At 42.8% G+C, this 22,537-nt stretch overlaps 1 protein-coding gene across 1 annotated transcript; it reads left to right on the top strand.

The window, feature by feature from the left end:
* Positions 1-1,522: 1,522 nt before the first annotated feature.
* Positions 1,523-21,623, top strand: USP36 (ubiquitin specific peptidase 36). Its single transcript, XM_042452583.1, is given in 14 exon segments — positions 1,523-1,600; positions 2,254-2,365; positions 4,173-4,313; positions 5,601-5,701; positions 7,293-7,431; positions 8,381-9,067; positions 9,723-9,838; positions 11,337-11,855; positions 12,242-12,443; positions 12,445-12,484; positions 14,022-14,177; positions 14,763-14,878; positions 18,744-18,879; positions 20,143-21,623. Coding segments are annotated over 13 exon segments (2,472 nt in total). The 5' UTR covers positions 1,523-1,589; the 3' UTR covers positions 18,876-18,879; positions 20,143-21,623.
* Positions 21,624-22,537: the final 914 nt, after the last annotated feature.

Genomic DNA, 22,537 nt, shown 5'->3' with positions numbered 1-22,537 from the left:
TCGTAAGCCGAATTGCCATAGGCGCTAATGGGGAAAAGCCGCGTTTCGTGCGAAAAAGCGCCGAAAAGCACCAAAAAATTTCTTCGTAACCCGAAAATACATTCGTAACCCGGAACAATGATTTCCAATGGGATTTTTTCGTATCCCGAAAATTTCGTAACCTGGGTATTTCGTATCCCGAGGTACCACTGTATAAAATAGCCCTGCAATTGTTGTTGCACTGCACTTCCCATTAAACATAGTGAACATGGCCCATGGTGGGGGAAGCTGGGAGTTGCAGTTGAATAACATTTGGAGGGCCACATCGTTACCACCCTTGGCTTTTAGAACAGTGTTCAGCCTGCTCAAAAGTGTAATGTGTTTATGCTCTATAATAGTTCAGCTACTAGTAGGTCAGCAATACATAGAAAATGAAAAGGAATGGGAGAATAGAGAGGGGCATGTCATGGGGAAAACAGATTATGGAATACGTGGACTTCCAAGAAAATGAATGGGGTCATGCTACATCTATAGCCATTTATTTAGGCAGTGAGTATCTTCAGAAAGAAATACCTTTTGCTTTGTCTTCATGCTATTGTTATAGTTCTCCAGTCTGGGTTGCACCATCTATCATCCAAGCAGAGGAGTGTCATAGTCTAGTCAAAGGAATAGGACTTAGATACAGTCAGCCCTCCTTATAGGCGGGCTTGACTTCCGCGGTTTTGAGCTTACACGGAGGGCAAGCCCCAGCAGAAATAATGGAGCATGTACTCACACTGCGTGCGTCACCGCGAACACATGCCCCATTATTTTCTATGGGGCTAGAGCATATGCTGGGGGGGTCCAAAACAGATCCACCACGTATGGGGATGACAAACTGTACATGTACAACTCCTTGTGAGCTCTTCTTAAAATCTAATGAAACTTTTCTTGATTAATTAATCCTTTTTAACATTAAGGATATACACTGGAAGGCTTTGTAAAAATGCAGCAGTACAATCTGAGGGGATGGAAGATCTGAGCACTTTTAATTGTTCTCAAATGTGAATTTCAAGATTTTATAACATTGATGTTAAATATTTTCTGGAAGAAGGATATGAATAAAAAGTGCTTCATATTTCTGCAGTTTGTGTTGATTGTGATGGACAATCAGATCACTGGAGTATAAATTAAATTCCATACTAGCTAATGTGTAAAACTTGCTTCATTGGTGCATGATGTGTTTGTCTTCAAGCCCTTTATATTGAACCTCTAATCAAAAGAAGCTACAGTGAGTCCTTACATACTGTGGGCATACATTCTCACGACTTCAATAGTCCTCCTTTAATGCTTGTTTTTCAGGGACTAGTTTACGTCCCTCAACTTGCCATCCTCCAGATGTGTTTGCTGTGGATAAAGAGTCATAGCCTATTTTGAGGGCACTAGGGGAAAGCCAGGCTTGTAAACATCTGAGTTTAAACTGGGTGATGCTGTTCTTTCAACTGATTTGTATGCTCATGTAGCTCTCTCTCCTAAACTTCTTCTGTCTCTCATTACAGCAGGCTGCCAACATTGTTCGGGCGTTAGAGTTATTTGTAAAAGCAGATGTGCTGAGTGGGGAGAATGCCTACATGTGTGCCAAGTGAGTTGCCTTCTACCTTGGCTTTTTGTCTTGACTTACCTGTTCCCTCTTACTTACCCGTGAGCCATTTTCCTCACTCCATTATGCCTTGAAGAAAAAACACACAGTAATACGTGGATTTCTAGAACGGTAGGGCTAACATGAGATTAGACAGATTTGTTCTACTTCACAGCTGCAGTAATTGCTGACTCACTCTTAAAATATAAATTGGGCCTTTTTGAAAAAATGCAGCAGGGAAAGGGTAGCTTCACTTAGACAGTGACAGATTAATGTCATTGACACTTTGTGGATGGGGTGGAGGGAATAACTGAGCAGAAGCAGAGTTTTGGTATACATTTGCACAGTGTGTATTACCTTTGCAACAGTTGTCTCCTGCTTGAAACAAAACCATTTCTCTAAATAGTTAGAGACAGCAGCATGCATTTCAGATGGATATGTAGCTAATCACATGGAGGCTGCTCTATAGAAAAGCAAGCTCTGTACAAGGTCTGTAAAGTCTCATGTTTAAGGTGCACCTGAGCATAGCTACTGTAGATGGACATTTAGAGTATCTCTTGTTCACCACATATTTCTCCCCACACAAACAAAAACCCCTGTAGTGGCAGCCCCATCCTGTGTATGTGCCATGTTGGTGTTGTTTCTTCACCCTGCAGGTGCAAGAAGAAAGTGCCAGCCAGCAAGCGCTTTACCATCCATCGAGCATCCAATGTACTCACGATCTCTCTCAAGCGCTTTGCCAACTTCAGTGGAGGCAAGATCACCAAGGTGTGAAGATCTGGAAGGTGGGAGGGTGTGGACAGTGTTCCCTTCTCCCTATGGAGAACATTTGGAAGAGCTCAGCTGGCCAGTTCTTGCTGATGTTGTCCAGCTAATCACCTAGCCTTACAGATGTAAGGCCACAAATAAGACTTCCCATCCAGCGAACTCTGCCCATGATGATTTTATTTAGCTTAGTTGGTTTTAATATGTAGTTTTTAATCTTACATTGTTTAATATGGATCTGGATTTCCTGCATGGCAGGGGGTTGGACTAGATGGCCCTTGCGGTCTCTTCCAACTCTATGATTCTAATCTTGTTTTAAGGGGTGTCTTATGTATATATGGATGTATTTTAACCTGTTTTACGCCGCTTTGATTGCCTGGCAAAAAGCGGGATAGAAATAAAAAATTTATTTATTTTATTTATTATTTATGTTTTTGGACAGCATGTTCCAACAGTCCTAGCCACCTTAGCTATTGGCGAGGAATGATGAGGAATTGCAGTCCAGCAAAATTTTGAAGGTCACATTATTTTTACCTCTTTTAGATTTTTTAAAAAAAGAAAAGAAACATGGCTTAATGTCCTTGAACTCCTTATGTTTATTGTGCCTTGCATGTCTTCCAAGTTACATAGGCGGGATACAAACGGGCAGGGGAAGACGTCTTGGAGGTGTATTCTGCTGAATACGGAGCCTCCAGACCGCCTGCCCCGGGGGCGTGGCTAAGGTGTATGGGGCTTCCACATGGGGGGCAGTGAAGACGCCTCACCTGGGGCTGTTTCTGACCCGCAGTTTCCATACCGCCACCTCGCAGGACACTGCAAAGAGAGAGGCAGCTTCCGCACGGGCAGCCAAAACGGGGCTTTTTTTTCTTTTGCCGGCTGGCGGATGCGCAGCTGCACAGCTGCGGCGCTCAGCACCGGCGGCAGAAAGCATATGTGCACATTTAAAGCGCCCAGGCCCCTTTAAACTTTCCCCCCCGCCCTGCCCAAGAACAATGGTGGTCTCCTGCCAGCTGTTGATCAGCTGGTGTTGGCATCCTTGTCCACTTGCACGTTGCCAGTGTCACCAGCATCATGGATGCCTCCTCTCCTTTGGTCCCCGCGCTCTTGCTGAATCTGCAATGCACAGCCACAGCTGTCGCCGCTGCCACCGCTGTCCCCCTGCCATCCCCCATCACCTCCCTTGTACATATGTAAATATTTAAAGTTTTAGCGTTTTTTTATTGTTAGGTGAAAATGGCACAGGAATGTGTGTAGGGGTTCACTTTAAATTCCAAACTTTCCACAATTCTAGCAGCGCATGCGTACATGTTGTTCTAGGGTTAGGGTTAGGGTTATGAGCATTAAAATAGAGTGCAGCTGTGCTGCAGCTTCCACATCTGCATGGCATCTGACACTCTAATTAGAGCCTCGGTGCAAACTGCGCATGTTCCAGGACCCCGACTCATTATGCGATGCAGCAGACACGGAGCTTTTAAATGGGCAACTTAAATTAGCGGCGTAGCAGTTCTGGCGTACCGGTGCAGCAGCTTATAGACGGAGCTGCGCAGTTGCGCAGCATATAGAAAAGAAGTGGGGAAAAGCGGCACCTTTTTAATACCACTTCTTCCCACTTGGGGCGTGTGGGCGGCGTGTTCGTGGCGGCATTCAGGTAAGGGCCGTCTGAAGGCTATACCTTCATGACGTCTTGAACACACCCCTTTTTGCCCGTCTGTATCCCGCCACTGGCTTGTATACTTAGAGACAGGCTTTACACAGGTGGGACAATTTCTTACAGACAATTTCTTACAGACTATTCCCCTTCCTTCTGCAGGATGTAGGCTACCCTGAATTCCTAAATATCCGTCCATACATGTCACAAAACAATGGTGATCCTGTCATGTATGGCCTCTATGCTGTGCTTGTGCATTCAGGATACAGCTGTCATGCAGGGCATTACTACTGCTATGTCAAGGTGAGAATCCTTTGTCTTCTGCTACTGGGTAAGGGGCAACTGTGCCAGTAGGGCAGCATGAGCCTTGGATGATTTGCATTCAAAGCTTTGGGATATTAATGTTAAGCTTTTGCAACAATTTAGCTGAGATATTACATAATGCTTAAATTTGGGGATCTATCGGCTTTACAGACAGCCCCTGCTGCCCCTTTCCTAGCCATTGGGGCCGCGGCAATTACATGGCGCAGCCCCAATCTGACCTTTCTGTGGGGCAAAAATGATCTGCAAAAAGTGACTCCTTTTTGCATTGTGGAAAGGGCGCCATAGCTACTGACGCTGTAGCTTTTCGGCACTGCTTTGGGGCTTCATCATCTGGGCAGCACCGTGACGCCACCTGCTGTGTAGTGGGATACATGTTGTGCAAATGCCACATCCCCACTCCACCCTGATGCTGGCCTTTATCGCCATTCTGTATAGCCTCTATGTCCAAAGCTAAGAGCTGGCTCAAAGTAATGGTACTTCACAAGGCATTCTGTGTTCTGTTGTCATGCTTATAGATGAGAAGGCCTAGGGGAAAAAAAAACATAACTCTGGAACAAGTGTTTTTTCTTTGTTGTAAAGCAGTGGTTCCCAACCTGTGGGTCGGGACCCCTTTGGGGGTCGCTTAAGACCATTGAAAAACACATATTTGCATATAACAATTAAAATAATTTTATGGCTGGAGGTCACCACAGCATGAGGAACTATATTAAAGGGTTGAGGCATTAGGAAGGTCGAGAACCATTTTGTAAGGAGTTCCTTCCCCCAGTAGACTGCTAAATGGCACAAGGAGTGAGTTAGCAGTATCTTTCTACCAGGGTTAGTCTTCCACAGTGAGCTCACTGTATGCCGTGAATATGTAAGCTGGATATTTGGCTACGACAGTTTACGGTCAGCAATTAACCCGTTGTAATCCAGGAATGGAAAATCTGTGGCCCTCCATCTGATGATGGATTCATACTCCTATTCATTCTAGAGAATATGAGATTATGGCAACAGTAGCCTTAACATACAGAGTATTGGATCGAGGCTCCTCATCCTGAGTTAATTCCATTTTAATGATAGTAGTGGCAACTCCTTGAAGAAATAGGCTGTCCTCCCAAATGCATCTGAGGAAGTAGACTTTAGTCTATGAAAGCTCATGCTGCCAACTTCTTTCATTCAGTTAGTCTCAAAGGTGCTACAAGTTCTCTTTACACACTTTCTTCTCCTCTGTCCACCAGTACTAGGAAACCATTACAAGTCCTTTTTTCCTCTTCATGTTTTCAGGCCAGTAATGGGCAATGGTACCAGATGAATGATTCCCTAGTACATTCAAGCAACATCAAAGTTGTTCTTAATCAACAAGCCTATGTGCTCTTCTATCTAAGGTAAGTGGGCTGTCTGTGATATTTAGCACAAGTCAGAATGACTTTCCATCCAACATGCCTCTTTTCTTGCTGTCTGGCCCTGATTTTCTGCTGACTGAGTGGGACTTATAAAGTACAGATAATGGAGCTGGCTGTATTGGGTGTAGGGAATGGTAACATGGTTGCTGCCAATGCCAGTCTGTGCAGGAAGAGTAGGTGAGAAGCCTGTTCTTGATCTGTCTCTGTTGACAAGGAACTCAGATAGTCTTGTGTAATGTGGATTTTCTAGTGTTGGTTCTCTATTTGAATCAGCCATTCTTCATATTGAAAATATCTCTACCACATGCTTTGTGTCCAGAAAAGGCTGAGTTCAATTTCTGGCATTTCTAAGCAGGGCTGAGAATCCAGGAGAGCCACTGTCAGTCTGAGTTGACAGCAGTGCAATGTGGGATCTATAATCCAGTTCTCATGTTTAATATTCTTCAGATGTAGTTTAGTAGATGTTTATGTTCAAAGCATGGCACTTAATTTGCTAGTGTGGCCAAGGGTATGGATGACATCCCTCCAGTCTCACAGCTGCACTATTTGGTTCCTTTTCTGGTCTTACCTTTAGGTGATGAGTTAACCTTTCAGGCCGTAAAGGGCGTCAGACCAGGATACCTTAAAGGCTGTCTTATCCCACACAAACCTATTTAAGATCCTCCTTTGAGATCCTTATTTGAGTCACTGTTCTGAGGTGATGTTAGACAAGTAACATGACCTTCTCACTTCTGGCACTCCAGCTTCAAAGCACCCTCACCAAGGAGGCTTCTGTGATGGGTCTTACAGGCCTTCTAGATTCAGAGTTTGAGGGTGTATCCACACCACAGAAATAAAGCAATTTGACTTCACTTTTAACTATCATGACTCAGTGCTATGGAATTCTGGGATTTGTAGTTGATGATGATGATGATGATGATGATAATAATAATAATTAAATAAATAAATAAAATCTTTATATTTCCTGCCTCTCCCCATGGATTGAGGTGGGAGCACAACAGCTAAAATCAGAATTACAATACATAAATTTCACAACTCACAATTTCATACATATATTGATTACCAGTCAATTATAAAACAATATAAAAATTATTATTACAATCTATGTGCACATCATCCTTAGGAGGTAAACATTTTTAGGGTTCAAGCATAATAGATCAGGTGGGTACGCCCGCTGGAAGAGATCCATCTTAAGTGCTTTCTTAAAGGCATCTGGAGTGTCAATAAGATGGATCTCTTCTGGTAGGCCATTCCAGAATCTAGTTTTGAGAGATACTTAGTTTTCCCTGTCAGAGCTCTGGTGCCCCATCAAATTATAACTTCCAGAATTCCATAGCACTGAGCCTTGAAAGTTAAAAGTGGTGTCAAATGCTTTATTTTTGCGGTGTGGCAGCAGCCTGGGACTATTATTATCTGGTGCTTTTAACTACCTTCTCCTCCTTGCTGTTTTTAATGTGGTTTTCATGTGATTAAAATATTGACTGTTGGGAAGGTTCTTTATCTGCAGAGTAGGGTTTAAAAACAACAGTGATCTAATTACTTTTTTCTTGTTCTCTCCTGCTCTTTCTTCAAGGATCCCAAGTACCAGGAAGAATTCTGAAGGGCCCATCTCCAAAAGTAACTGCCCTGCGTCCAACCGAGCAAGCATAGTTTCTGACAATATGAAGAAAAGCATGACCAATGGTGCCCTCTCATCACCGCTAATGAGTAAAGTGAGCATTGTCTCAGCCCACCTGCCCTCCAGATATGTTAAAGAGGAAGGAAAGAAAATGTTGCATGCAGCCAGTCCAAATTCTGGACTGTGAAAAGCTGAATTCTGTGGTCTGCAAACATTTTACGTGAATTGAGAAAAGTCATAAATTTTGTGTGCTAAACTCTGAAAGTTTGACTCAGCCATCTATCTCCTTGGCTGATGAAATCTTGGGACTGTCTCCCCCCCCCCCCTCCACACACACACACTTCAAGCATACCAACACCTTATATGAGGCTACAAGCTTTGTTGGTTGGTGAGCTGGGGTCCTGTGCTTTGTAGCATATGCACTGTGGTGCTTTGTCTTGTCTTGTAAAAGTAAGTGGGAGTTTCTGTCTTACAGAATATGGGAGCTGGTCTCAGAGTGAAGTTTCCAGTATGGAACCTGAAAGTAGCCCCAAAATTGTGAACATCTGAGGGGAGGGCTAATTTAGCCTATTACTAGGCCAGAGACCATACGCTTTAATGATAACATTGAGAAGTATTATTTCACTCTCTTCAATAGATGAGATGTGGGAAACACAGGAATAATGTGTACAGAAGCTATATTACTTTAACAAAACAAGGTGACTTGAAATGCATTTTACTAGTGGTCTTGCAGTGCATGTGTCCATGTGTGCGTGTGCATATGGTTGTGTAGCTATATTATGCAGACTCAGTAGCCCTGTGTAACCCTGTGTTGTGTATGCCCTTGCCTGCTTTTCTGAATGACAGTCCTGGGCATCTCCCAGGAATGATCTTTGCCACATAGTTTGTATGGGTGGTAATACTAGTCTTTGTAAGGCAGCCTTCTCCCAACAGGTGCCCTCTCTGTGTGCTGGACTGCAGTTCCCGTCATCCCAGCCTGTATGACTGTGTTGTGTAGTGTTGGCTCTGTCTTCTTTCAGCACCATTGTCTGTCTTCTACACAGAGGCAAGATGTGACTCAGGTGAAGAAGACTTCAGAAACTGAGGAATCTGGTGTCCCCATTCCTCGCAGTTCCTTTGCTTCCCACTCCAAACTTCAGAATGGGACACTTCCTTCTCCTTCATCTCCTCTTCCCAAGCTCATCCCTACCATTGGGTTCTCATCTCCCAAATTACCTATCAAGCCAGCCTTCCTAGATGACTTAAGCAAGAGGTCCAAGAAACAGCCCCTCCTGCCACTCAAAACATCTCAGGACTTTGGTGAGACTGGCAGTGCCAGGATGGAGATGGGTAAGCAGAATTCCTGGGGAGATAAGGGATTGACATCATCGCAGCTGGGAGCTTCTCCTAGAGGAGATCCTGAGGCCAAAATGCGTGAAGGAGGCACCGAGCTACCAAGTAAGGACTCTTCATCGTTGACCTCTTCTTCATCACCATCGTCATCATCTTCTAGCAGTTCCTCTTCATCCAGTCCTGCACATAACTCCCTTAAGGGGCTTCCGCAGACCACGATGGGCATCAATGGCTACTGCTCCTCTCAGGAAACAGACTGTGCCTCTGGAAAACATGTTTCTGAGGACTCCAAATTTGCCAAGCTAAAGTCACCATTGTTGGCTAATGTGAACAATCTGGAGCTGGGAAGTACCATGTCACCTCCACCTGCAAAGAAATTGGCACTTTCTGCCAGGAAGGTGCGTTTGGTGGTGGGGATTTTGCCCTGTTCTTGCCCCAGACTCAGGAAGGAGCAGGGGAGCATTTCAGTTTTGTGACAGTGTTTCATACATCAGTGCCATGTTTGGCACAGGGGATAGCCCAGGAGGCTTTCTCACTTGCTCGGCTTGCCAAGTCTGAGTCCTTATCTAGGTACAACTTCCTTGTGCTTAGAATCTAGGCAGAGAGGTCTGCTTTCCCATAGTCTGGGGGTGAAATTGTTGTAGAGCTGGCCTATACCTTTATTTGTTTCCCAAGCCCTTTTGGTTGGTGGGGTTGTACCCAGAGGTATATGAGACACAACTTCAAGGGAGACTCCATCTTAGAGGGCCAATGCAGAGAAATTCAAGGTATTTCCCTTTAGGGAGAGATGTCATGGCATGCCACTGAGAGAAAGAGAGATATCAAGCTGTCTGTTATCAATTCTAACACTTCTGTCTCTTTTACATGTCCTTCCTTATTTTCCCTTTGTTTCTAACAACAAACACTTCTCTGATTCTTCTTCCCCTCCCTGTCCCACCCCCACCTCTTTTTGGTTTTGCCCCCCCTTCTTTTCTTATTCTACCCTCTGCCCCCTGGGGTCATGGAAACCTCCTTTTTAGACCACCAAGTTTTTATTTATGTCGATAACTACAGGGCAGCAACACACTGCAGAAAGTGAGCGGCAGTGAGCATCGAGCGCCGCCCCACTCCCCACCAGCTGCCACAAATACCATCCACCCTCTCTGTGCCGCTGCGCTTGGCTGTCCCAGGTAAGCGATGCCCTCACCTGCTTTTCTGAATGACAGTCCTGGGCATCTCCCAGGAGTGATCTTTGCCATATAGTTTGTATGGGTGGTAATACTAGTCTTTGTAAGGCAGCCTTCTCCCAACAGGTGCCCTCTCTGTGTGCTGGACTGCAGTTCCCATCATCCCAGCCTGTATGACTAGCGGCTTGCTAGGATTGTGGGAGTTGTATCCAGTTGGGGGACACCTGGTTAGGGGGAATTAAGATTATAACTTTCGGAACTTTTCCTCAGTAAAGCCCTTCAGGGAATCCTTAGAGCAGGGGTAGCCAGTTTGGTGCCCTCAAGATGTCTTGGACTATGACTTCCCATCCCACATGGACAAAATGAAATATGGGGGTGGTATTTCTGAAGTTCTAGCCTAGAGTGTCTAGGACTGCACTGGAGTTAACTGTGTCTCTTGTTTATTTTGGGAGATTTTTGGTCTCTACTTTAAGGTGAAAATTGATCATACCCATTAAGATTGACTGTCTTTGCCAGTACACAGACATGATGCTGAAGAGTAGTTTCTTGCTGGGAGGTTCTCCTTTCCCAATCTTTGGCAAGCTTTTATTGGAATCTAGCAGCCTGTTCTCTTCGGCATGGGAGATCTAAGCTCTCTAGGATAAACAGACCTCCTGGGCATACAGCCTCACTGTAGCTTGTTATCAGTAGAGCTACACAGTAGCATCACTCAGCAATGAATATTTTCCATGTTGCAATAATGCTCTTCACTATTTGCAGCTAATTTCACTGCTCTTGATCCTATTCATTTATTTAGCATAAAGTAACAGGATTTATATGCATTGTTGGAATACCAATAGAATTGAGCAGGTTGTTTCTTGCAAGATGCAGTGTGCTAGGTTGTACGTGTTCGAACACTACTGTGTAGCAGAAGGAAGTTATATGCAGGAAGTAGCTTCTAGTTATGTAGGATAAAAACAAGAAGTGTATATCTCAGTGGTTTCCTACCTTGCATTCTCAAACACAGAGACTCTTATGAATTGATTGAATTCTTCAGTTGTATCTTTACAAGCATGAGTACCAATAACTAAATTCAGTACTGAAGGAACTCTATAACACTGAAGCAGATATTTTGCAACCCAGAAAGCTCCATTCTGTTCTAAGGAAGTATGCTAGCTACTATTCCTCTCTTTGTGTGTGTATCCTTTTTCCTAGCCATCAAATTTTGTTTGAATGTGAATTGAAGTGTGCTGCGTTGGGGAAGACATTGGGTCTTGGAATGGCTACACAAGCTGTGGTCAGGCCATTTGAAAAGTGGGAAAAGTTTTTTTCCAGGCTGATAGTGGCTGATAATGTTTTTGTATCCACTTTGGATGATGCAAAGAGCACCGATCTTCAGTATTGGTGGGGATGCTGGCACTGATTCTTTTGTAAAACTGAGACTGTTGTGATATTCAGTCTAGACGTTCACTGCTCCAGAATTTGTTGCATCTTAGTTTTTATGTATGTATGGTTTTTGTAGGGTGCTCTCACCTGCTTCCAAATCTTCAGCACCTCCACGTTTAGCTGACAGCACCTTTGTCAACGTCACACCCTCATCCAGCTTCAAACCACGCTGCCTCTCTGCTGCCCCTCTGTCACCACCTGCTGTGCCCACCCAGGCCCTGAGCCACTCGTATCCAGACAGGGACGAAGAACCTTTCCTTGCTAGTTCAAGGAAGAGGAAAAGGAAGCATAGTATTCCAGAGAAAGAGCAAGGTACCCATTGCAATGCAAATATTACACACTTCAGTGCTGAGGGTACCTGGCTGTCCAGTCCTCCCAGGAAGAAGAGGCAACTGAAGGAAAATGGCCATGTGTTGGCCTCTTCTATACAGAAAAATGACTTGGTGTCAGCCAAGAAGGAAAAACAAAGGGGAGCATCTTTGAACTCCAGGGCACCAGATTCTAATCTGACTAACTCCATCCGGAAGAAGAAGAAGAAAAAGAGGCTGCAGCAGAGGGAGAAAGACTGTACACCTTCACTGTCCTCCATGGACAGGTAAGCATTTTGCTTGTCTTAGTGTCAAAGTGTTGCCTGATGCCCAGAATATGAGCAACGCTTGTATGGCCTGCCAGTGCCTTGCATCTTTAGGGAAAACACAGCCTTTTATTTCCTTTCAAGATGGTACAATATTGGCATTTTCTGTGGAGTAGAAAGCCACAAAAATTTCTCTGCAAGGCTGAGAGTTTGCTTCTCCCACCCCCATTCTCAGATGGGGGGCAGTTTTGGCTGGGGGCTCCCATGTTAATTGAGAAGTGAATCTGTTCTGTGATTTAACTTGAAATGCAAAGCTGCTCCTCAAAGTGCTGAATTCCAACCTTCTTCAAATAGAACTTTGAGTTTAAATTTAACTTTTTATCTATTTTAAAATCCACTGTCTATAGCTGCCCTCCACAGCGTGAGGGAGGAGTATTGGGAGAGGAGCTCTGTAACACAAAGAAGAAGAAGAAAAAGAAGAAAAAGCTGGTCCCTTCAACAGGCTCAGACAAAGGCAGCTCTGCTGGAGAGAGTGAGCACCGGAAGCACAAGAAGAGGGAGAGACAGGGGGGCTTGGTGGCTGCAGTGAACAACCCCCTCAAAAAAAGGACATGGAAATGGTCTCTGCTCAGCGAATGATAGCCCCTCAGGTTGGAGATGTGGCTACCTCAGAGTTGACATGAAGGGGGGGAGGGGGAGTTAGCAAATGTGTGATAATAAAGTTAGTATACAATTGGCTCTCCACATTTGTAGCTTTGACTTTTGTTGCTTTGATTATTTGTGGATTTGATGAACGCATTCTCTCTTGGAATCTTTTGATCCTCAAGTGTGACTCTGCTGGAAGTTGACCATAGAGTCATACTGGAGATTCCTAGAGAGAACACTTCTCTAGGCATTTGTAGGTCCTCCAGCATGATTCTGTGGTCAGCCTCTGCCAGATGTTAACAATAGAGTTGCACTGGAGGACCTAGAGATTTCTAATAATAATTTTGTTTTATTTATATACCGCTATTCCAAAGATCATAGCGGTGAACAGCAAGTAAGCTAATTAGCAAGTAAGCTAATTTGCCCCCAACAGTCTGGGTACTCATTTTAGCGACCTCGGAAGGATGCAAGCCTGAGTCGAGCTTGGGCCCTTTTGCTGGTCTTGAACTCGCAACCTTGTGGTTTTGAGTGAATGGCTGCAGTACAGGCATTTAACCACTGCGCCACCAGGGCTTCTAGAAAGGTATTCACTCAGGTAAAAATATAGTGGGGTTTTTATTTGTGTTTTTTCCACTTTCATGGGGGTCCTGCACTCTTCTAGCCTCAGTGAAAGTGGATGTCCCCCTGTACATCTAATCCCCCCCCTCTCTCTCTCTCTCTCACACACACACACACACACACACACACACTACAGTCCTGATCAGGTTCACTGCTCTTTAGGACCAGCATGGGTGAGCTTTCCCTTGCTGTGACTCTCAGGCTAAATTTAGCTGTAAAAGAACTCCACTGTATTAAACTGTCTCTTACCCCAAGGGGAATCACATTGATATCAGATATGAGTTCTTTGAAACTCACAAGAACCACCACTTATTTATAGCTCTCTTATTTAAAAAATAAATAAAGTAGTTTCTACATATTTATGTAAGCAAACCAGTGAACATGTATAAATGATTCTACCCAGTGCTAGTCCAATATGTGAATGTGATTTCTATCCAAGACCTCTGTTTTTGTCCCTAGGCTTCATAACATCTCCCTGTTTGACTTGGGCAAATTGGGCGCCTGTTCTGTGCTGAGCAGATGTGTCCATTTGTCATCTGCCATGGCTTAAGCAGCCAAGCAAGCAAGCTATGTATCCCCCAGAGGTCTGGCATGGAAGGGCAGCTTTTGTGCCTGCACTCAATTTAAATGCATCTTTGTGATTCATTTGGGGGTGTAGCCTCTTTAGTTACATACTACCATTATTTTGTGGTGGATTGGTTGTCTTGGAGAAATGTGGGGAAAATGGAAATGCTTGTAGGAATGTGTTGGTATCTTGCTTATTTCACCTTGGAGGTATCAGTTGAATGCATCTGATACTAAGTAATATGTTCCTGCTGTTTTGCTCTCTTACTGCCACCCAGCTGCATGCCTTTAATTGTCCCAACACAGTTAGACTTGCATATGCAACATTTTCATGAAACCAGCACTCTGCTCTTTCCACAGCAGCCTTGGACTGTAGCAGCTTGCTTAGACATGAGGACAAATGCTCCTTGAACATCCTGAGTCCAAAGAAGGAAGAGATTCAACATAAGCATGGGCAGTCTGATGTAGTCCAGGAGCTGCTGAAGGGCTCCCTGGATAAGGCTTATGGAAAGCAAGGTAAGTCTGGAGAGAGAAAGAGGGATTGATAGAGAAACAAAGCTTTCCCAGCCTGTGGGAGTGATTTGAAGCTGATTTTAAAAAAGTTTGAAAAATCCAAGGTCTGTGAGCAGATTGTCACAGCAACAACAAAAAATGTAGGAAGGATAAGAATAAAGTCTGTAGTTCTACTTAATTAACCTATCTCTGGTCAGATTCCTAATATCTTCTGCTGAAGCTATCTTTATGGGAGATTTTAAGGAACTGAGCAAAGAAAGGAGAACAGAATAAAGGTTAATGTCTACTAGAACAGGGATGAGGAGCATATGCTCCACCTTTAGTGTTTTGGGACTGCAAATCACTTACTAAAAGTTTCATGTAGATGTCATACCTTGCTGGAAGCAAACAGAGTTTTTTTCCCCCTCTCTCTTGACACATGAGGCTCTAAGGCAGGAAGAAAATAATTGAAGTCTTTGGCATTCTGTAAAAGCTGCATACATCTATTTTGATGATGACTACTGTTCAGGGGAGAAATGAGGCAAAGCAAGATAGTGAAGAGTGATGCCACAATTCCTAACAATTCTGACTGTTATACTTGCTCCACAGTACTGACATGGGATGGTGAAGTGTCTGCTATCAGCCAAGATGCCATTCATGATTCTGCATGGTTCCGGAGCCAAACAGTTCTTGATGACTGGGATGAAGAGTTTGACAGTGGAAAGGTAAGGAGACATTAGTTGCAAGCCTGACTATTGTATCCAGTTGTGGCTTTTGATTGACTTTAACGCTTTTCCAAGCACCTTGTAAACCTTCCATTGAGTGTGATAATATGAGAGATTTCCTGACCCCCATGAGAATTCCAGCACCCAATATTGGAATATCCAATATAGGCTGCTTCCCCACTGCAGAAATAATCCAGTTTGAACCACTTAAATTGCCATGGGTAAGTGCTGTGGAATTCTGGGAATTATAGTTTATTGCAGCACCACAGTTCTCTGACAGAGAAGTCTAAATGCCTTACAAAACTACAATTCCCAGAATACCATAGCATTGAGCCACGGCAGTTTAAAGCAGTGTCAAACTGCATTAATTCTGCAGTGTGGATGCAGCCATACTACCTGAATACCCAGAGCTAGAAAACACATGATCACGTGAAGTGGAACATTTGTTCTCTGGGGCGATGAGAAAAATCATCTATACAAAGACAGTCATGGCCATTGCTTCCCAAAGAGGCAAAATAAAATAATAAAAAAAAAATCCCGTGACATTTAGTGTAATAGTTTTTATTCAATTTTTTAAAAGGTAAAACAGCTAAAAGAAAAACCACATAACATCATCCTATACCAAATTACAAAGATAGCCTAAATTGAACTACTTAACCCCCCAAATCCCCTCAGCTCACTCCCCCTATACAAAATTATTAACACAATAAACACAAACTCACTTAGTACAAGTGACACAAACCATACTTCTCACTTCCCAAGCCTAAAAATATTACCATATATACTCGACTATAACTCAACCTCATGTGTAAGTTGAAGACAGATTTTGGAGCCAAAGTTATGGATTTTGATATGACCCATGGATCAGTCGATTGTAAACCTAGTGGCATGTAACAAAGAATCTAAAGGATAAATCAAAGGAAAACAGTGCCAAAGAACTTCCAAAATTCTTGCAGGCATAACTGTTTGGGTTCAACCTAAAAGCTGCATGGTTGAGAGAGTAGAGGCGGGTGTCAGTACTTCCAGGACAGATTACACCACACTTACCTTTCACCAGGGGACAGTTTCTTTTTAAATAAGCATTAAAGAACAGTACTTACTTTGAATTATGGATGTCAACTTTTTTTGATAATTTTTTTCACTAAAATTTCTTGTCTTAGACATGAGTATATACAGTAATGCTCAGTATACAGTCATCCCTCCCGATTTGTGGTCTTGCTGTTCGCATCTGTCAGTCTTTTTTGGACGGCAAACCAGGAGGGACATAATGGCATGCCCACTGCCATTGTAATCAATGGGGCTCCAATATTGGCGATTTTCCTGATTCGTAGGGGAGGTATTCGGAATGGATCCCTGTGAATCGGAAGAGACGACTGTATATGATTTCTTAGCAATGCTATCTTATTTTATATTACAGTCTGCCCTCCTCGAACGTGGGGGATCCGTCCCCCCCCCCCCCCCCCCCCCCCGTGTATGGGGAAAACAGCGTATGCTCATAGGAAATAATGGGGCGCATGCTCATGGCGGGGAGCGGGGAGTCTTCCATGTAAGCTCAAAGCCGCAGAAGGCAAGCCTGCCTATAAGGAGGACTGACCATACTTCTGACCTAAATAATTAAACAAATTTCCATCAAGACTCAGTTTCTGCAACATATAAGATTTTTTAACTTTTCCAATCTCTTAAAAAATGTCCAACAATTTTTCTTTAATCAGCACCACCATTTTGCCCATTTCAGCAAACTCAGGAACTGTCCACTCCTTTTCTGTAGGAAGGTAGTCCATTTTCCATTTCTGGGCAAACAACAATCCTGCTGCTATAATCACATCATGCATCACTTTACAGTTTATACCTTTACATTTCTTCTGCAGTATACCCAACAAAAATAACTCCAGTCTTAACTCGATTCTGCAATGAAAAATAGATTTCATTAATTTTTCTGTTTGTCTCCAATAGCTTTTTGCTTTATCATGAGACCACCACATGTGATTAAAAAGCACCTTTATGTACAGAACATTTCAATATTTATTTTTAGTTCTTTAAACGTCTTAGATGATCGGCCTGGTGTCAAGTACCATCAGTACCTCATCTTGTAAAAATGTCTCTCATATTGTAAGATGATAGCTCTTTCAGGCCCGAATTCCACATATTTTCCTCAATGCTCCATCCCAATATTATATAGGCCAAATTCTAAGCCAATTTAACCATATAGTCTTTTACCTGTTCTGACTTCTAATTCTGTTTTCATTAACATCTTATACATTTTCCCAGTGATCATCAGCTCATCATCAGTTTATAATTTCAATTCTAACAGTTATTTCTTTTAGAAACCACAAATGTTGTTTTTATCTACCTTGAATCTTTCCAATAATTGCTTATATAACTTGAAAGCCTGTTTATACTGATTTGCACTGCCCAGATAAAAAAGTAAGCAAATACATTTCAGATAGCTACAAAATTAAGAAGTTCTTCCCTTGCAGGTGTTTAATTTTAACAGAACACCTCAAAAGTTACATTTGCTTCTCAGAAATATAACTGCAAATTATATCTTCATTTACATCAGTAGACAAAGGGCAAAAGATCCATTCCAAGAAAAGAGTCAGTTTCCAGGCTTTGGGAGGCTTCCTAAATTTCTGCTTATTTAAAATCCAGTCTATTGATTCAAAGGAAAGTCATGTCCAAGCTGTTCAGAGACATGCTATGTTCTGGGAAGATGGCAATTTGAACTCTTTGTCCCTTTCATGTCTGATCGTTGTTGCCTGCAACAATCCGTAACTTAAAAGTGCATTCTGGAGCAACATGGATAATCCTGGTGTTCTCTCCTTGCCAGGAGGGAATTTCTTACCAGCCTTGGAGAACCAGTTTATAAACATGGCATGTGCCGCTTCCTTGTGGAGGTTCCAATAGAGGTAGCTGCACAGCTCTCCAGTGACCCAGAAGTCTGAAAATCACATGATATCAAAGTGTGATTGGTTATCTGGTCTCTCCAAACTCCCTTCATCCATTTTTTTGGTTTGTTTCTGCTTGCCTCCTCCCTTTCCAGATCTAAACATCTGGCCTTATCTACATCCAACTGTCTTTTATTCTGCTTTCTAATATCTTAGCACTCCTCATGCTGGAAAGGACAAGATAGAAGCTTCAACTAGAAGCTTTGACTAAGGGCTCCTCCAGATAAGGCAGAGGTATTGTGGGGGGGGGGGGTTGTTGTATTTGTTGCTGTAGTTCTTGGCTGGCTTGTTTTTTAAAATATCCATACAATGTTTCTGTTGTTCCTGGCGCCAGCTGTAACATTTTATTCCCACCTTTGAGTGGGTTTCTTTAAGACATACCAGAACAATGAAAAACTAGTCCTTTCTCTTTTCTTTTCTTTTCTTTTCTTTGTTAAGAGTTATTATAGTGCTGTGCTGCATCAGTGAGATTATACGTTTGCTCTATAACTAAAAAAAGGTAGAAAAATTCAGAGAGGATTAAAATTGTTCTTCAAACCATAGGGCCACATCAACCAGTCGCATTGCAGTTTGAAAAAAAATTTGGGATATCCTTAGTGCAGATCCAAGAAGTTCTTGTAAACAGCTCTTCAAAAGAATAGAATGAGTAGATGCAGGGAAAACAACTAGTGGCAAAACCAAGGACCACTGGTTCAAAAACTCACACTTCTTTACATTTGTCTAATGGACAGAAGGATATAAAAATTTGATCTTTCTCTCTCTCTCCCCCCCCCCCCTTTTTTTTTTTTTTTTCATTGCTTGTCTGTGTTATCATCTGCTTTCCCTTCTGCAGTTGGGATTTCTTTCTGTGTTGCTTCTGGGGGGGATGGTGGCTTCACTATTACAGATTAAATAAATATACATTCTTATGTTTATGTCAGGTAAAGAAAATGAAGAAGCTCAAACGTGAGCGGAGAAGAAACTTCAATGCCTTCCAGAAATTGCAAAGCCGGCGTAACTTCTGGACTGAGACACATCCAGCTAAATTGGCTAGCCTGAGCTATCGGCTATGAGATGGTGAGGAACTGGAGGGTAATTGTATTGAGTATTGGAATTGCAACACTTCACTTTCTGGGAGTGAGCAAATGGATAATAATTGATGGAGGACATTTGGATAACTTTAAAACCCAAGTGAGAATCATGTGTTTTCCCAGATGTTTTTGCACTACAATTCCCCAGATCCCTAGCCAGCATAGCTACTGGTAAAGAATTCTGGGAGTTGAAGTTCAACATCGTAGAAAGGACCTTACACAGTGCCCCCTAGTAGTTAGTTACTTTTAAAAATTGGAGCTATAGTAATACAGTGGTGCCTCGGGTTACGAAATTAATTCGTTCCGCGGCTAATTTCGTAACCCGAAAAACCTTCGTAACCCGAATTGCCATAGGCGCTAATGGGGAAAAAAGCCGCGGCTCTGCCGCGGCTCCATTTAAACAGCGCCGGCGTTTTTTCGTAACCCGAAAAAACGTTCGTAACCCGAAACAATAAATCCCTATGGGATTTTTTCGTATCCCGAAAAATTCGTAAGCTGGGTAATTCGTATCCCGAGGTACCACTGTAACTATAATGGTAATTCACTGTTTTCTCATTTCTCAGAATTAACTAAAATAATTTATTTTAATCTGATTCCTGCAAGCCTGTGCTACAAAACACCTTCTTAACATCCACCATGTCAGTTACTCAGTACCTTACAGAGAATCATTTAGAACACCTCCTCCACCATTGAGACTACATGCTTATAACAATAAAGTAACTGAAAAATTATCATTGCACCACAAAAAGAGTGAAGTTGCTTCTTGTTAAGAAGTTACATAATTATAGCTTTGTTACTCAGAAAATACATTAATAAGAAGTAGCTAGTTATTTGTTTCTGATTATTTGTACAGTATATAAATAAGAGCCAGCATGGTGTACTGAATTGAGCTTTGGACCACAACTCTGGAGATCAAGGTTCGATTCCTTGCTTGGCCATGGAAACTTACTGGGTGACCTTGAGTGAGCAATATACCATCAGCTCCATAAAACCCTGAGATAGGTTCGCCTTAGGATCACTACACACATATATACACCTACATAATATATTTGTAGCCACAATCACTACTTGTAGAAAATGTTATGCTAGGGAAGTTAAATGTGGTCCTTCTTTAGTCTAACTCCATGGTATTCTAGATACAGAAGCTATGTTCTGCCTGTATGAAATTCTCAAGAGGATAAATGGGGACATTGTAGGAGTTTTGCACACAAATATAGTTATGCACACATATTTTGCCTTATGTTTTCAGAATCGTTGGTGCTTTGATCAGTGGTCAAGATGGTGCAGTTAGATAAAGGTTTTCCTGTGGCACTCACCTGTTGTAAATCTCAACTCAACGGATTGAGATGCATCAGTAGCTGCATCAGTGCTATGGCAGATTCCTATACCTTGGCGCTCCTTTTGACCAACATTGAAATGTCAAGTGTCACAAGCTGCTAGCTCTGCAGAATTTGCAGGGGAAGTCTTTCTCGTGACCCAAGTGGGATGCTGTTGTTTCAGAGGGCTCTCAATGGATCTTCTGCACATCTTCTAATGGAAAGCAGGCATCTGTCAGCATTGTTTACAGGCATGTTACAGGGAGCCTTTGCCTGAGGAAGGCACCATCCCAGGGTGGCAGTGGGAGCCTCGCGTGGACCAAGAGTGGGGTCGGGGTGAACAGTCACAAACACACCCCTGCACTGCCTTCATCTCCACACAAGGCCTAAGTTTGATGAGCTACACTGTCCCTCTGCTGCATTTCCGCCAGGAGATGAAGAAAGCCAAGAGCTGTGTCTTAACTTCTGAGAAGTAGACACCGTATTGCCTGAAGTGATGCTTATCCCCTTCCCTGCTGTGTCATAATGACAGGGTAACTTTTGTGGCTTTTCTTCAGCCATGTGTGTCCTGACTACCTGTCAGATGAACACAGTATTCCTTGACAGATATATTTTTCTAAATAGTCCTCCATGTCCTATTTCTACAGTCAGGAACACACTCTGTACAGCAAAAGGAGAGCTGGAAATGGTGTTGGCTGCCCTGTGCAGTTGGGTATCATTTTATTTTTGTTTCTTAAATCAAAGGAAATCACTGGGCCCTAAAAGAGTGAAACCTAATAATGAATTCTCAGTAGCATCCGCTAGCCATAAGTCACAGAACATTGAGATGGTGATGTATCTATTGCTGGAATAGTACCACTTTAGGCTTAACAAGTGGGCTATTAAATATTTGAATGCTACCATATTTAAAGAAAAAAGATCCTGGTACATGTTAAACTAAGAGTAACTTTGGTGGCTGTGTTCTGGCAGGTTCTCCTTTACCTGTAACTTCCCAAAAGTGCATGATCAGTTTGAGGGGCAGTCTGTGTACATCCCACCTATTCTTGCAACACCTGCATCTCATTCATCTTGTTGCCTATTCAACATTGGCACCCTTTTTTCTATACACAGATTGGGTGCAAAGGTTGAAAACCTGCTTAATTCCTTCTGCTCTGTAACACATCAAAGCAGTTGCCAGTTTTGGCCCTTGCATTTACTTTGAACTGACAACTTTACCCCTGGGGAGTGGAGCGCTTAGACTCTTCACTCTCATTGGGGAGTGGTCTCTCTCCCTCTGGCAGTGCCAGTTCTGCAGTTTCCTGCCAATACATGGAGACCCTGAACATGGGTACATTTGCACCTCAAGCGGGGGTTTTCTGCAATAGCCCTCTTGTAGCAATGATTCATGGTGCAATAAAGGAATGCCTTGTCTATGTCTCCTGTTTATTCAGCCTATCAGTTGCAATAATTTGTGGGTGAGTGAGGCAGTGGTGTCACTAGGGTGGGAGTCAGCCCGTGTTGTAACTCATGGTGTCATCATCCCCCTCCCCATTGATCTCTTCCCATACCAAAGCATACAGAATCCTTAGTAATATTTTTGGTATTCAAGTTACTTATAAATTGTAACTCCTGTATATTGCTGAATGTAACGGCAATAGTTGTGACATAAGTAACTAGGACAAATTTACAGATTATAGATTATAAATTCCAATATCATACATACAGTTTAACTGTATACATGTACATAGTTCCGTGTGGTTAAAGTGAAAATTTGGTAAGATGTGATTTTTTAAAGAAAACTTAAAATTCTAAAATTTATATTCCTTTACAACCTAGGCCTCTCCTTTCTCTTCCCACTGTGCCTCGCCCCACTCACAGCATCTTGTCAGCATTTTAAAGGGATGCAAGCGAACACCAGAGCCTGTTTCTACCAAAAGACAAATGTTTGGGGAACAGTGGTGTCACCCCCTTAGGTTTACACCTGATGCAGTCTTCAGTCCTCCCCCCACTGTGATGCTCCTGGAATGAGAAAGACCCAATTTTTAATGGTGCCCTGCCCATTTGTAATAAAAGATACAATGCTGAAAGCGTTATTTGTTAAATGGGGAAAAGTAAGACCTCTCAGCCAGCGTTTACCTGAAAGGGCTATTGCTCTATTCTAGCATTTGTCTTTTCTGTAGCTGGCATGGGAGTGTCAGATGGAGACAGCTTCCAGTATTTTCTATAGGATTTCTGTTTCACTACCTGATCTTGCCTGTAGCCTGTACTGCTTGCTAAGATCATCTCCTGCTCCCTACCTTCTACCTGGTAATCCTGTTTGCCCAGTCCTTATCCCATTCTCTGTGCTTT

This window comes from Sceloporus undulatus, chromosome 2 (assembly GCF_019175285.1).
Source record: "Sceloporus undulatus isolate JIND9_A2432 ecotype Alabama chromosome 2, SceUnd_v1.1, whole genome shotgun sequence".
Classification (NCBI taxonomy): Eukaryota; Metazoa; Chordata; class Lepidosauria; order Squamata; family Phrynosomatidae; genus Sceloporus; species Sceloporus undulatus.
This window is presented reverse-complemented; position numbering and strand designations above follow the sequence as displayed.